This window comes from Neoarius graeffei, chromosome 22 (genome assembly GCF_027579695.1).
Source record: "Neoarius graeffei isolate fNeoGra1 chromosome 22, fNeoGra1.pri, whole genome shotgun sequence".
Lineage (NCBI taxonomy): Eukaryota > Metazoa > Chordata > Actinopteri > Siluriformes > Ariidae > Neoarius > Neoarius graeffei.
Genome location: NC_083590.1, coordinates 6,294,667 through 6,310,483, shown reverse-complemented (window position 1 = coordinate 6,310,483; position 15,817 = coordinate 6,294,667). Strand labels below are relative to the sequence as shown.

At 41.5% G+C, this 15,817-nt stretch overlaps 1 protein-coding gene across 1 annotated transcript; it reads right to left on the bottom strand.

The window, feature by feature from the left end:
- Positions 1-1,664: 1,664 nt before the first annotated feature.
- On the bottom strand, positions 1,665-15,507 carry mgp (matrix Gla protein). Its single transcript, XM_060904258.1, has 5 exons — positions 15,335-15,507; positions 11,814-11,883; positions 11,654-11,683; positions 9,722-9,788; positions 1,665-3,338 (listed from the first exon to the last, which is right to left on the bottom strand). The coding sequence occupies exons 2-5, from the start codon at positions 11,872-11,874 to the stop codon at positions 3,194-3,196; spliced, it is 303 nt and encodes a 100-aa protein (XP_060760241.1). The 5' UTR covers positions 11,875-11,883; positions 15,335-15,507; the 3' UTR covers positions 1,665-3,193.
- Positions 15,508-15,817: the final 310 nt, after the last annotated feature.

Genomic DNA, 15,817 nt, shown 5'->3' with positions numbered 1-15,817 from the left:
GTTAAACATTCACATGCCCATCAACACTGAAAAATAAACATCCTGGCACACACACACACACACACACACACACAGCTTTTTATACCAGACTCAAACCACAAACATTTTTAGACATTATATACACAACCCCAATTCCAAAAAAGTTGGGAACAGAATGTGATGATACCCAAATCATGGAAACCCAAATATACTTCACTGAAAATAGTCCAAAGACAAAATATCAAACGATGAAACTGAGAAATTTTATTGCTTTTTGAAAAATATCTGCTCTTTTGAATTTGATGTCAGCAACACATTTCAGAAAAGTTGGGACAGGGGCGTGTTTACCGCTGTGTTCATCGCCTCTACTTTTACCAACACTCCGTAAACGTTTGGGAACTGAGGAGACCGACTGCTGTAGTTCTGAAAGAGAAATGCCGTACCATTCTTGCCTGAGATACAATTTCAGTTACTCAACAGTTCGGGGTCTCCTGTCATATTTTGCGCTTCATGCAACAAAATAAGGGGGGAAGGGGGGGACAGCCGTTAACAGGAAGAAAAATTTCAAATTAGCAACGAGTCACATTATTGGTCTCAATTTTACACCCAATCACAGTAACGGTGTAAACAAATAAATCAGACAAGACCGAGTAAAAATGCACTCGATTCTGAGACGAGACCTTCAGGAAGTGGCCTGGAGACTGGACTCGAGTTCCACAGCTCTACTGGACACATTTATCATCTACTGAACTTCACCTGAGCTGCTAAAGCAGGATTGGAACACAGCTGAGACACCATGAGATGAGTGGGTTCAAATCCCACAATTACACATCTGTACGAATCAATCACACAGTACTATCAACCCCATCTCTTTCTTTCTTGTTTTCATTCTTTTTTTGTTCTTTTTTCATTCTTTTTAATATCTTTCTTTTGTTCTTACTTTCATTCTTTAATTTGTTCATTCATTGTTTTTTGTTCTTTCTTTTGTTTACTTTCATTCTGTAATTCATTCATTCATTCATTCATTCATTCTTTTTTGTTCTTTATTTTGTTCTTACTTTCATTCTTTAATTTGTTCTTTCTTTCATTCTTTTTTGTTATTTCTTTCTTTTGTTCTTACTTTAATTCTTTAATTTGTTCATTAATTAATTCTTTATTTTGTTCTTTCTTTCTTGTTCTTTCTTGCTTTCATTCTTTCTTTTGTTCTTTTTTGTTCTTTTTCTTTCTTTCTTTTGTTCTTTCATTATTTCTTTTTCTTTCTTTCGTTCTTACATTCATTCATTCATTCATTCTTTTTGTTCTTTGTTTACTTTCATTCTGTAAGTTGTTCATTCATTCATTCATTCATTCATTCATTCATTCATTCATTCTTTGTTCTTTCTTTCGTTCTTACTTTCATTCTTTAATTTGTCCGTTCTTTCATTCCTTCTTTCATTCTTTTTTATTTCTTTCTTTTGTTCTTACTTTAATTAATTAATTAATTAATTAATTAATTAATTAATTAATTAATTAATTAATTAATTAATTAATTAATTCTTTCTTTCTTTCTTTCTTTCTTTCTTTCTTTCTTTCTTTCTTTCTTTCTTTCTTTGAGTGAAACACCAGTTCCAGTATCTCTCCTGCACTCAGAGTTTCAGTTAAACTCTGTTTCAGATCACCGAAGGGAAAGAAATGGAAACTCAGGCTTTTGTGATGAACATTTTGTTTATTTGGTTTAAAAATAACAGTTTTGTGAAAGTAAAAAGTATGAGGTAACGTGTGAGGATAACGTGTGTGTGTGTGTGTGTGTGTGTGTGTGTGTGTGTGTGTGTGTAAATAGAAAGACTGTGAATATAATGCAAACTAAGAAGAAAGATATCTGAGTAAAATACGTGATTAGACACAGACAGTAACTCGAATCGGATCTGACTGAAACTGATTCAGCCGAATTTAACTGGTTTTGAATCTGATTCAGTTTGGTTAAATCTGATTCAATTGAATTGAAATAATCTCATCCAGTTCACTTGAATTAAATACATTTAATGGTTAACTGACTTGGGTTTGATTTGATAAAGTCAAATCACACGTCATTTCTTATGATTCAGTAAAATTTTACTGTTGTTGAAACACTGAGCTCCAATAACCTCCTGATCAGGAGCAGTGTATTTTCTGGGTGGAGATTGAGGCTAAATCAAGGACACGACATCAGAATGCTTCCACAGGTCTGTCTTTATGTAAATTTGCTACTGTCAGTTCTGATATGAAGTAAAAAATGGTGACATTTTGTTTAATTTGTGCTCTCATTTAAAGAAAACACGGCCAGGATTTAATTTAATGGAGTTAATAAATCAGTGGACTAGATTTCTCAGTAACGTTCTCTAGGACATATTTCTGTCATCCATCTACTTTCTATAGCTACGAGTCGCAGGTGAAGCTGGAGCCAATCCCAGCGGACATCAGGCGAGAGGCAGGGCTCATCCTGGACAGGTCACCAGTGTATCGTAGGGCTAACACACACACACACACACACACACACACACACACACACGCACGCACACACACAGCCAGCCATCCACACCCCTGGGTAATCTGGAGTCACAAGATAACCAACATGTCTTTGGACTGTGGGAGTAAACCCGAGCCCCCTCAGGAAACCCACACAGGCATGAGGAGAGAACATACAAACTCCACATAGAAGGGTTTGAACCCGGGGCCTGCTTGCTGTGAGGCGACAGCGATCCCCCGCCCCATGTTTCTAATAATGATAAATAGAGACAGGCCTTCATTTACTGATCCACATTAAAATAATGTGTCTTTTTAGATATACTTTTTACACGAGTTTATTTAATTCTGAACATTAATTAGCAAATTGAAAGCATAATAAAGTAAAACACACAGAAGCATTATGATTTCCCGTCTTCTCTTTAGTATCTGGTTGCTCTACTAAACCTGGAGCGTGTGTCAAATTAACAACAAATAGATTTTCACTTGTGGCCTGATTCCAATGATCATGATTAGTAAATCTTACATCATCAAGATTCTACTGTTTTATATTATCATCTTCGCTCTTTTTTTTAAGCATCATAGTCTGGTTGAACCCAAGTCAGGCTTCAGAAAGAGAAATAAAAGATATATGTAAAAATTTAAACATGAATATAGCATTGATTTTGATTACACTAATATAATGTCATGTTAAAATTCAGCGTGTGGGGCAGTGAACCCACAGTGGGCTGGTTCAGTAACGGACGCCATTGTTGTTGCCTTGTTGATCACCGAAGTACTTCTGATAGGCCAAATTGGGGCCATAGCGACGAGCCAAGGCACGACAAAGATGGTAATCCTCACAAATCTCAGAGCGACGTTCAGCTGGAGACTTGACCCTGAAAAACACAAACACTTTGTTCATGTTTGTAGTTAGATGCAGTGAAGATGTGTGTGTGTGTATTTGAATGAGTGAGTGAGTGAGTGAGTGTGTGTGTGTGTGTGTCTTTCTAGAATTCAGGGTACATTTTGGATCTCTGAGATAAACCTTTTGTTATTTTCACCCAAAAGAACTCTTTACTGGATCAGTTTTTGAACAATAATGCAAATTATGACAAACTTTCAACAATAGTGATGCTTGATGTCCATTATAGACCCAATTTATCCATAAAACATTAACTAAATGACCCCCACCCCTCCCCCCACATTATTGTCTGTCTTCGACTCCTGATTCATCCATTCAACTCCAATAAACAGGAAGTGATTCAGTCTAACTGTGTTTTTTGGGGCTTATTCTATTCACTGTTATAAAATCAACTGCAGTTTTAATAGAAATTCTATTTTCTGTATGTATTATGTGAAATTTCAGTCATATATATATATATATATATATATATATATATATATATATATATATATATATATATATATATATATATATATATATATATATATATATATATATATATATGTCTGTCCCAATGTTCTTGTGATCCCACTTCCACCTCCGCTTCTTGTTTTAGCACCTTATATTTATTGCCTTTTATCTGCTAATTGCACATTTTATGTCTCAATTTTGAGAGACTATACTAAACTCCCTGATGTTTTTATTCCCTGATGTTTTTATAGTATATTCTGTGTCTCTTATGTACATTTTATTTTTCTGGTGTATGGTGGCTTTGTGGGAGCACCCTCAATTTCGTTGTATCCCCCGGTACAATGACAATAAAGATTATTCTATTCTATTCTATTCTATTCTATTCTTGTCAATTCTGTTAACTCTGTTATAATGCACATAAAAAAAACACAAATACTTTTAATAATACGCATGACACCTGCACCGAGTGATGTCACTTCCTCTGGCGGGAAACTTCAGGAAGGCAGTGAGGGATGTTCTATTTCTTCTCTCGTTAATTTGAACAAAATATTGAGGATTTTACACCAACAGGAGATTAATTATTTGTCAACTCTGTTATTGTGATATGGGAGTGAATCTCTTCTCGTCTCTCATCTTCTTCCGCTTTATCCGGGACCGGGTCGCGGAGGCAGCAGTCTAAGCATGGAAGCCCAAACTTCCCTCTCTCCAGACACCTCGGTCAGCTCCTCGGGAAGAACACCGAGGTGTTCCCAGGCCAGCCGAGAGACATAGTCCCTCCAGCTTGTCCTGGGTCTTCCCCGGGGCCTCCTCCCGGGGGGACATGCCTGGAACACCTCCCCAGGGAGGCATCCAGGAGGCATCCGAAAAAGATTCCCGAGCCACCTCAGCTGGTTCCTCTCGATGTGGAGGAGCAGCGGCTCTACTCCGAGCTCCTCCCGAGTGACTGTGCTTCTCACCCTATCTCTAAGGGAGCGCCCAGCCACCCTGCGAAGGAAACTCATTTCGGCCGCTTGTATCTGCGATCTTGTTCATCTCATCTCATTATCTCTAGCCGCTTTATCCTTCTACAGGGTCGCAGGCAAGCTGGAGCCTATCCCAGCTGACTACGGGCGAAAGGCGGGGTACACCCTGGACAAGTCGCCAGGTCATCACAGGGCTGACACATAGACACAGACAACCATTCACACTCACATTCACACCTACGCTCAATTTAGAGTCACCAGTTAACCTAACCTGCATGTCTTTGGACTGTGGGGGAAACCGGAGCACCCAGAGGAAACCCACGCAGACACGGGGAGAACATGCAAACTCCACACAGAAAGGCCCTCGCCGGCCCCGGGGCTCGAACCCAGGACCTTCTTGCTGTGAGGCGACAGCGCTAACCACTACACCACCGTGCCGCCCCTCCGCGATCTTGTTCTTTAGGTCATTACCCAAAGCTCATGACCATAGGTGAGAGTCGGTACATAGATCGACCGGTAAATTGAGAGCTTCGCCTTTTGGCTCAGCTCCTTCTTCACCACGACAGACTGGTAAAGCGACCGCATCACTGTGGAGGCTGCACCGATTATGAACAGAATTATGAACAGAACCGGTGACAAAGGGCAGCCCTGCCGGAGTCCAACATGCACTGGGAACAGGTCTGACTTACTGCCGGCAATGCGAACCAGACTCCTGCTCCGTTCGTACAGGGACCGAACAGCCCTTACCAAAGAGCCCCGAACCCCATACTCCCGAAGCACCCCCCACAGAATACCACGGGGGACACGGTCGAATGCCTTCTCCAGATCCACAAAGCACATGTGGACTGGTTGGGCAAACTCCCATGAACCCTCGAGCACCCTATGAAGGGTATAGAGCTGGTCCAGTGTTCCGCGACCAGGACGAAAACCGCATTGTTCCTCCTGGATCTGAGGTTCGACTATTGGTCGAATTCTCCTCTCCAGTACCCTAGAGTAAACTTTCCCCGGGAGACTGAGAAGTGTGATTCCCCTATAATTGGAGCACACTCTCCGGTCCCCTTTCTTAAAAAGAGGGACCACCACCCCAGTCTGCCACTTCAGAGGCACTGTCCCCGACCGCCACACGATGTTGCAGAGGCGTGTCAACCAAGACAGCCCCACAACATCCAGAGACTTGAGATACTCAGGGCGGATCTCATCCACCCCCGGTGCCTTGCCACCGAGGAGCTTGCAAACCACCTTAGTGACTTCGGCTTGGGTAATGGACAAGTCCACCTCTAAGTCATCAGCCTCAGTCTCCTCAATGGAAGACATGACGGTGGGATTGAGGAGATCCTCAAAGTATTCCTTCCACCGCCCGACAATGTCCCCAGTCGAGGTCAACAGCTCCCCACCCGCACTGTAAACAGTGTTGGCAGAGTACTGCTTCCCCCTCCTGAGGCGCCGGACGGTTTGCCAGAATTTCTTCGAGGCTGACCGATAGTCCTTCTCCATGGCCTCCCTGAACTCCTCCCAGTTCCGAGTTTTTGCCTCCGCAACTGCCCGAGCTGCAGCACGCCTGGCCTGCCGATACCCGTCAGCTGCCTCAGGGGTCCCGGAGGTCAACATGGCCCGATAGGACTCCTTCTTCAGCTTGACGGCATCCCTTACTTCCGGTGTCCACCACCCCTCCTAGAACTGCCACCTTATTGTGGTGAAGGGGTTTGCGTGCTTGAATGATCCTAGGAGCTATGTTGTCGGGGGCATTATGCCCCTGTCAGGGTTTCCCAAGGCAGACAGGTCCTAGGTGACAGGGCAGACCAAGAGCAGTTCACCAAAACCCTTATGGAGAAACCATCAAGGACCGTCACGTCGCCCAGTATGGCGCAGCCGGGGCCCCACCCTGGAGCCAGACCCGGGGTTGGGGCTCGTATGCAAGCGCTTGGTGGCCGGGCCTTTGCCCATGGGGCCCAGCCAGGCTCAGCCCGAAGAGGTGACGTGGGCCCGACCTCCTGTGAGTTCACCACCCACAGAGGTAGCAGTAGGGGACTGGTGCAGTGTGGATTGGGTGGCAGTCGAAGGCAGGGGCCTCAACGACCTGATCCCCGGACACAGCGGCTAGCTGTTGGGACATGGAATGTCACTTTGCTGGGGGGGAAAAAGCCTGAGCTTGTGCGGGAGGTTGAGAGGTACCGGCTAGAGATAGTCGGGCTCACCTCCACGCACAGCTTGGGCTCTGGAACCCAGCTCCTCGAGAGGGTCTGGACTCTCCACTTCTCTGGAGTCACCCATGGTGAGCGGCGGCGGGCTGGTGTGGGCTTGCTTATAGCTCCCCAGCTCAGCCGCCATGTGTTGGAGTTTACCCCAGTGAACAAGAGGGTCGCCTCTCTGCGCCTTCAGATTGGGGAGAGGGCTCTTGCTGTTGTTTGTGCCTATGGGCCGAATAGCAGTATAGAGTATCCGGCCTTCTTGGAGTCCCTGGGAGAGGTACTGAGGGGTGCTCAGACTGGGGACTCCATTGTGTTACTGGGGGACTTCAATGCTCACGTGGGCGACGACAGTGACACCTGGAGGGGCGTGGTTGGGAGGAACGGCCTCCCTGATCTGAACCTGAGTGGTGTTTTTTTATTGGACTTCTGTGCTAGTCACAGTTTGTCCATAACGAACACCATGTTCGAGCATAGGGGTGTCCATAAGTGCACGTGGCACCAGAACACCTTAGGTCGGAGGTCGATGATAGACTTTGTTGTCATTTCATCTGATCTCTGGCCTTATGTCTTGGACGCTCAGGTGAAGAGAGGGGCTGAGCTGTCAACTGATCACCACCTGGTGGCAGGAGCGCAGATAGGAATTTTGAACTGGGGGGGACTGAGCTGTCAGCAAATGATTCCATTTTGTGTGTGTGTATATATATATATATATATATATATATATACACACACACACACACACACACACTACCGTTCAAAAGTTTGGGGTCACTTTGAAATGTCCTTATTTTTGAAAGAAAAGCACTGTTCTTTTCAATGAAGATCACTTTAAACTAATCAGAAATCCACTCTATACATTGCTAATGTGGTAAATGACTATTCTAGCTGCAAATGTCTGGTTTTTGGTGCAATATCTCCATAGGTGTATAGAGGCCCATTTCCAGCAACTCTCACTCCAGTGTTCTAATGGTACAATGTGTTTGCTCATTGCCTCAGAAGGCTAATGGATGATTAGAAAACCCTTGTACAATCATGTTAGCACAGCTGAAAACAGTTTAGCTCTTTAGAGAAGCTATAAAACTGACCTTCCTTTGAGCAGATTGAGTTTCTGGAGCATCACATTTGTGGGGTCGATTAAATGCTCAAAATGGCCAGAAAAATGTCTTGACTATATTTTCTATTCATTTTACAACTTATGGTGGTAAATAAAAGTGTGACATAACATTTTAACATAGCCTATGGAAATCCATAGTTTGCACATTATCATCACGCACAGAAATTGCAAAACTGCAAAACTAGTTTTAAAACCGCTAAGTTCCAACTGTTAAACATAGCGAGAGGCTGGGCTACGTGTGTGTGTGTAAAGTGTAAACCAGTGCATCCTGACTTTCTAACTATGCCTGTGTGTTGCATGAGCGGCAGTCAGTCAACAACTCTTCACAAAGTTTCCTTATGAAACAATATGCTCGCTGAAATTATGGCAGGGAACGCCAGATTAAACATTAAAACTGCCTTCTGAGCACTGTATCTACAGGCTACCATCGAAAGAAGGAGGCTACCAGAAAGGCTTCTCTACTCCGTACGATTTTACTTTCACTACGACATTACTTTGAACAGACTATCAAAAAATTGCAAGGTGATATGATAAAGTAAGGCACAGTTTACTTACAGTCGTTTTTTTTTTTGAAAAAACGATGCAATCGTTTTCTGCCTTTTGGCACCCTTCATCATGCCGTGTTGGGGTCCTGAACTAGGAGGAGCTGTCCCCGATATGCCTGTCAAACTTGTGGGTAACCATAGCAACCAAGCTCGAGCTCGCAACCTGTGCAGTCTGCGCAGTTGTAGCTATGTCTGTACTGCTGTGCACCTCAATAAACCGAATGGTAATTAGTCTTTTGATTTTTCCGTGAGGTTTGCCTTATGCAAAGAAAGACAGCATAGACGTTTTTTCCTCCCTATAAGTGGGGGGGACCGAACGAGGTGAATTTAAATCTGGGTGGGACGAATCCCCCCCGTCCCCCCCTCTATCTGCGCCCATGCCTGGTGGTGAGTTGGATCCGCTGGCGGAGGAGGAAGCTGGACAGACCTGGCAGGCCCAAACGTATGGTGAGGGTCTGCTGGGAACGTCTGGCCAAGCACTCTGTTGGGGAGGTCTTTAACTCCCACCTCCGGGAGAGCTTTTCCCAGCTTCCGAGGGAGGCGGGGGACATTGAGTCTGAGTGGACCATGTTCTCCACCTCCATTGTGGACGCAGCTGTTCGGAGCTGTGGCCGCAAGGTCTCCGGTGCCTGTCGTGGCGGCAATCCCCGAACCCGGTGGTGGACACTGGAAGTAAGGGATGCCGTCAAGCTGAAGAAGGAGTCCTATCGGGGCATGTTGAATCTCTTGCTCATTAAAAAAAACAATATTATGATGATATGAAAACCCATAAAATTCTGTTTTTATATGTGGCAGCTAGTTTGAGGGAAAATGTCAACTCTGTTATTGTCAGTTCTGTTAATGGATTTCCCAGTTTAATGATAATTTTTTTGCATTTTTGAATAAATACTTAAAGTTTTACAGGTTTAACATTTGGAAAAACTTGTAATGTTAAATTTGAAGTGTGTTCTATGACAATAAAAAAGTTTAATGAAAAAAAAAATCATTCCAATCTTTTATTTTCTTTCAACACTTGAAATGAACCCACAATTATAGAATGGGCTCTGTGTGTGTGTGTGTGTGTGTGTGTGTGTGTGTGTGTGACACATACATACCTCCATTGGTAATTGCGACTACGAGTGTTGAAGAAACTGTTTGCTCCGTGATGGTTCAGAATCAGGTCTGTTAAACACACACACACACACGTACATAAAAAAAGGAAAGAATGAACCTGTTTCAGTGCATATGAGTTTTACCCAAAATACAGAAGGATCCCAGGTTCTGCACGCTGTGTTCAGGAAAACAAAGTAAAGTCAGTGAGGATTAAAAAAAAAAAAGAAGATCATCATTATCAACAAAATCATGGCTGCTTGTGCATAAGTGCTAAATCAAGACAAATAAATTTGGTTGTAGTTTTTTGTATTTTGTAGCAGAAAAAAAACAAGGTGAGTGCCAGATCAACAAGCTTCATCAGCTATTCGTTCTCAGCTGTGGATTTTTTTTCCAGTTTTTTTACACTGTATTTATCTGCATTTAAAAATGATTCCATGAAATCCAGTCGTACATGAGCTGATGGGTGACGAGGCGCGTAGCACCGAGTTGTCTATAATCCATGTACGACGAGATTGAGTGGAATAACTGTTTTATTCTCTCCACATTCACTGGATTTTGAGAAACAGAGCATTTTTATTTTTTTGCAAATTCAATAAATAAAAACTTTATACAAAATGTCCAAGAAAATAATTTCTTCTTAGAATGTAAACAGACAGGCAAAATGACAGGAGCAATTTGTGAAAAACGCAATAATAATAATAATAATAATTCTTGAAAAATAAAAAAAGATGTGTTCTTACCATCAAATACTTTTATTTCATATTTTGTTGCTTTTTTTTGTAGTTTTTGGGGTTTTGTTTTTGAGTAGAGTCCTCGGTTGGTTCAGCAACATGCACCGCCATTTTGTTTTTCTTTACTCATGGTAGATGAGCTGATATCCTCATAGTAGAGTAACCAATCAGAGCGTGCAATTGCTCATATCCAGTGAATGTGGAGAGAATAATATGTTATATTATGTGAGGTTCAGTAGTTTTGCAGAGAAACAGTTGGTAGAAATGTCCTTCAAAGGGCTACTTTTTTATTTTGTACTTTGAGGACATTTCAGTGCCTGTAGTTTTGTACTTTTACTTGAGTAAAGAAGTTGAATCACTACGTCTACTTTTACCAGAGTGTTTTTTATACAAATATCTGTACTTCTAATTAAGTCAAGAATGTGTGTACTTTTGTGACATCTGACTTCAATGACTATTATTACTACTACTAATAATAATAATAATAGATTGAGTGTAATATCTGTAAACACCACTCGATGTTGGTGAGACAGTATGGTCCTCGGTCACATTTCAAATCAAGTCAAGTCAACTTTATTATCAAATATGCTATACATGCTCGACACACAGCACAGATGAAATTTCAGTCCTCTCTGACCCACGGTGCAAACAGGCAATGCAATAAATAAAAATAGAATAATTGAAATAAACAATATAAACAGCATAAACACTCTAGATAGGAACTAGACATAGACTAAACACTCAAACAATATAAACAGTATAAACACTAGATTAAACAAGACATAGACTAAACACAGACAATTTTTCAAATTTCCTCCTTAATCTGGTGTTTAATCATCAGGAAACCTGAGTGATACTTAAGTTGGTGCTCAAGTTCAGACATTTGCTTTGTTTACGTGTCATCTTTCCAGCTCCAGCTGTTGTATAACGGTTCCAGTGGGAACTCTGTTTGGAATGCAGCATTGTAACAAAAAGCAGGTGGCAAAAATCATTAGGAGGTGAACGAGGTAGCGCTGGAACAGCAGTGAGGAGAAGCAGAAAGTAGAAAACAGGAGGAAAACAAGGGTTCTGTGATAGTTCAGAACTTGTAGCTCTTGGGCTTTACAAAAAAAAAAAAAACCCACACACACTTCAGTAAGCAATGTAGTAGAAATAAATAGTAAATGCATTTTTAATAACTTTGTAGTTATGATTATTATTTACCTTCATTTGACTCATTACTTTCCTCAGAGTCTGTAGAGAAACAAAAGCACCACTTCCATTAGGTGTGTGTGTGTGTGTGTGTGTGTGTGTGTGTGTGTGTGTGTGTGTGTGTGTGTGAATGATCAAACAGTATGATTGAATTTTAGAGGTTTTTACGAACCAAAGCACAATGCGATGGCCAGGATGACGCACAGAGTCACACACCTAAGAACTGATCGCATGGTTGTCACCTAAATCAAAACAAAAATAATCCAGGAGAAACAAAAGAGTTACATTAGGGACAATAAATACCTGCAAGTGTGTGTGTGTGTGTGTGTTAGATTGTCTGATTAGGTACTGTAATTAGGGAATCATTCGGAATGAGGAGTGAGAAAACACCAGCTATCGCTTTTACATAGATTTAGATGGTCTGATTGGAGCAGAACTAATTTGTTTGTCCAAGTGAACAGATAGAGATGGCAAGGGTTAGAAGGCAGGGTGGGGGTTTTGACCAAAAACATAAAATATTGCATTCCAAGAAAACTTTCCATATGTTTACTTTAGTAATTTAGTGCAGTTGTATTTTAGTATATCCTGGGTGAAGGTTTATCTGTGTGCAGGGTCACTGCAGAGGATATATAAAGAAGTGTGTGTGTGTGTGTGTGTGTGTGTGTGTGTGTGTGTGTGTGTGTGTGTTGTCTCTACAGGTTGAGAGTGTTTATATGAGTGTGAGTGGGTTAAGTCTGCAGGATAAGAGTGCTTCTATGAGCATGTGTTTTTGTTGACTCTAAAGTCTTAAGAGATTTTATATAAGAGTGTTCTGGGCGAAGTGCAAGTGACCTGGGAATAGGGATTATTGAATAGGGATTAGTAAACAGGGGTTAGTGAACATGGGTTAACCATTTGGGTTTAGTGAACAGGGTTTAGTGAATATGGCTTAGTCAATATGGCTCAGTGAATAGGGCTTAGTCAACAGGGCTTAGTCAGTAAGGTTTAAGAGATAGGTGCGATGTATTCTGACCCAACTTTGAAGAGAACATGAAAGACCTCACCATAAAGGCTCATTTATACTGAACGTTAGATATGGATACGGAGACTTCTGTCCAGACTCTGCTCTCATTTTGTTCATATATGTGCATGTTTCCTGAAAGCTTATGGATATGGATGAAATAAAGCGGTACCACTGGAAATCGTGGGGGTGTAGCCAATAGTTCCAGTGAGACACAATGAAGAAAAGTTAAAAATGGCAGAGCTTTTTGAGGAGATGTTCTGTGAATACGTAAGAAATTTTAAACATCTACCACTGTCTACAATGCTGCCTCCACCTTCACCTCTTTCTTAACAGGTACATCATTACAACCTCCTGCACTATCACCATGTTTGCTGTTGTCAGAAGCTTTGACTCTGAGCTGCCCTCTAGTGGATGCATCGCTTATCATCCATGCCAAAGTAAAGGACATGTGGAAGTATGTGGGCTGCGACGGCGACATCATTTGAAGCGGACATATTTATTTTCGTATGTAAAAGGAGCAAAAATTAACTGTAACCCCTTGCCCTTTAACCCCATCCCTTTAAACCTTATCCACTTTATTGCTATTCCAATTATCGCCATCCCCTGAACCCCCATCCCTCTGTGCTTCATTGTGCCTCTATAACCTGCCTACCATTAGTCCCAATCTTAATATACATGGGTCCGTCTCAGAAACTGCTCTCTCATTTGGGACATTATGGTCAAAAAATACATTTTCTAATTGTACTATTTTTTTTTGCATTTACCCAACACTCAATGTTTCTTTTGTTTAATAAGAATAAAGATAGCGTCTTGCTTTATCTGGCCTCCACTGTGGAACATTTTTTGATTACAATTCAAATGCTTTTGTAAAATTGATTTCCATATAAAATAACTCCATCATGATGAATTAAAGCCCCTCCTTCACAGATGAGTGAAAATACTGAATAAATTTCCTCTTTTTGATTGCTTGGGTTAAAAATGCCAAGTTATGATGACTGAATTGATTATTCACTTAAATATGAATAATATGATACATTTTGGGTATTTGATATGGCGAAATAGGACACGATGGAAAAATCAAGAACACACCGGAAAGATGAGAATAACGGTGGCGGTAAAAGAACAGCGACTGTACCGGCTGAAGGTCGCGCGGGTCTCTGCTGCGGCGCGCGAGCAACGGGACATCACTACCGCACCGGACGGAGCGCGAGGCAGGGGCAGGGCAAAATGACTGGCCATAGATTCTATCAAAAGTTCACAGCAAAAACCCCAGTGTTGAATTAACACCCAGAGTGTTGATATAACACCCTACTGTGTTTATATAGGTCCAATTGGACACAAATTAACTCTGAAAGTGTTAATTCAACACTGAGGAATTTGATGTGTTCGATCTAAATTGACCATGGTTGCAAAATATTGGCCAAAAATACGCAAACGCTACGAAATATGAAAGTAAGATGAAAAAGAAACATTCTATTGCCTTATACTGCAAGACTAAAACAAAATAAAACTGTCAAAACTCACCTTTTCAGCGATAACGTCCGAACAGATCACCCGCATAACAGAAAGGCCGCAAATGGAAGCACGATCAACTTCTAACTGTTGGAGTGGAAAATTCCATTCTACACATGCAAATTGTTAATGTGTGTCCTTCCCCGCACACAAATAACACGCTACGGTAAAAAATAGACCACGACTCATTTTATAGCTCAGAAATTCATACAAGACCAGCTACCATCGTAACATATTCTGTAAGAAACATATTCTATACCTAACTTTCAGCTTTCACTTTAAAAAACAAAATCGCAGATTTATAACTAAATTTTTATATGGCGTAGTGATTTTAAGTTACTACTTTTGGTGAGGTCGTGACCTCGACCCTGAGGCTTTCCGTTTAGATCAAAACACACGATCGTATTGGTTTTGGGTTTGCGGAAAATGGAGTCACAACAGTGATGAAATATTTTGCATGATGTTTTATTACGGTTATGATTATTCTGTGAGCGCACCAATCCTTAGGTGTATAAAGTTACAACTTAAAATACAATTAGTGATAACTGTAGACTTTTCAGTGGACTACAACCTTTTCAAGGGAACGCGATGTAGTCAACCGTTTATCATGTCCCAGATCAAGCCGCCATTTTTCCACAAATTTGCAGAATTTTTGCCAAATTCTGAATATTCACATCAAAGATTTAGTTTTATCTGTATTATTTCTTTTGTCATTTTATTTCAAATTAATACCAACATCACCATTCAAAACCGTATAGTTTATTGACTGGGAGTATATTTAGTGGGGGACCCCCACAGGACCCAGTTTCTGAGACAGACCCTTATCTGAACCAGTCCTAATTTCAAACCCTCAGTGTGAACCCTATCCCCTGAAATTCCAACCAGTGAATTTTATTTAGTCACAAAAAAGCAGCAATTTCATGAACATTTAAGCAGAAAAGCAGATGGAGCATCATTAGGCTCTCTCTCTCTCTCTCTCTCTCTCTCTCTCTCTCTCTCTCTCTCTCTCTCTCTCTCACACACACACACAGATTACAGATTTAACACTTGTCATGTTAAATGTCTCAGTTATAGCTGATGAGATTCTCCCAAAGTTGTGATAAACACACGTTACTTCTGAACAGTGTGTGTGTGTGTGTGTGTGTGAGTGTGTGTGAGTGTGAGTAAAGTTCACTTACCTCTCTGTGATGCTGGACAAGTAAAAATCTGTATCTTTATCGCTTCTTCTTTCTTTTGCAGTCTGTGAGAAGCTTGTGAGCCTTTATAAAACTTCCACCAAGCCCCCACCCCTTTACACACACACACACACACACACACACACACACACACACACACACACACACACACACACACACACACACACACACACACACCTCACTCTTTCTCTGGCCTTCAAGGCCTTATATCACCCTTTCCACCGACTCACAGTAGTGTATAGTTTCCCTCAGTACATACTGTACACACACACACACACACACACACACACACACACACACACACACACACACACACACACACACACACAGATCTTAACAATAAAAACACTAAGAGATAGAAGACATATACAGAAAAATGTCAGAGAGATGTTTATCGTGTATGTGTTCATAAACATGGAGTGTTGGAAAGATGGACAGACAGATAGGGAGACAGAAGCTCTTTTC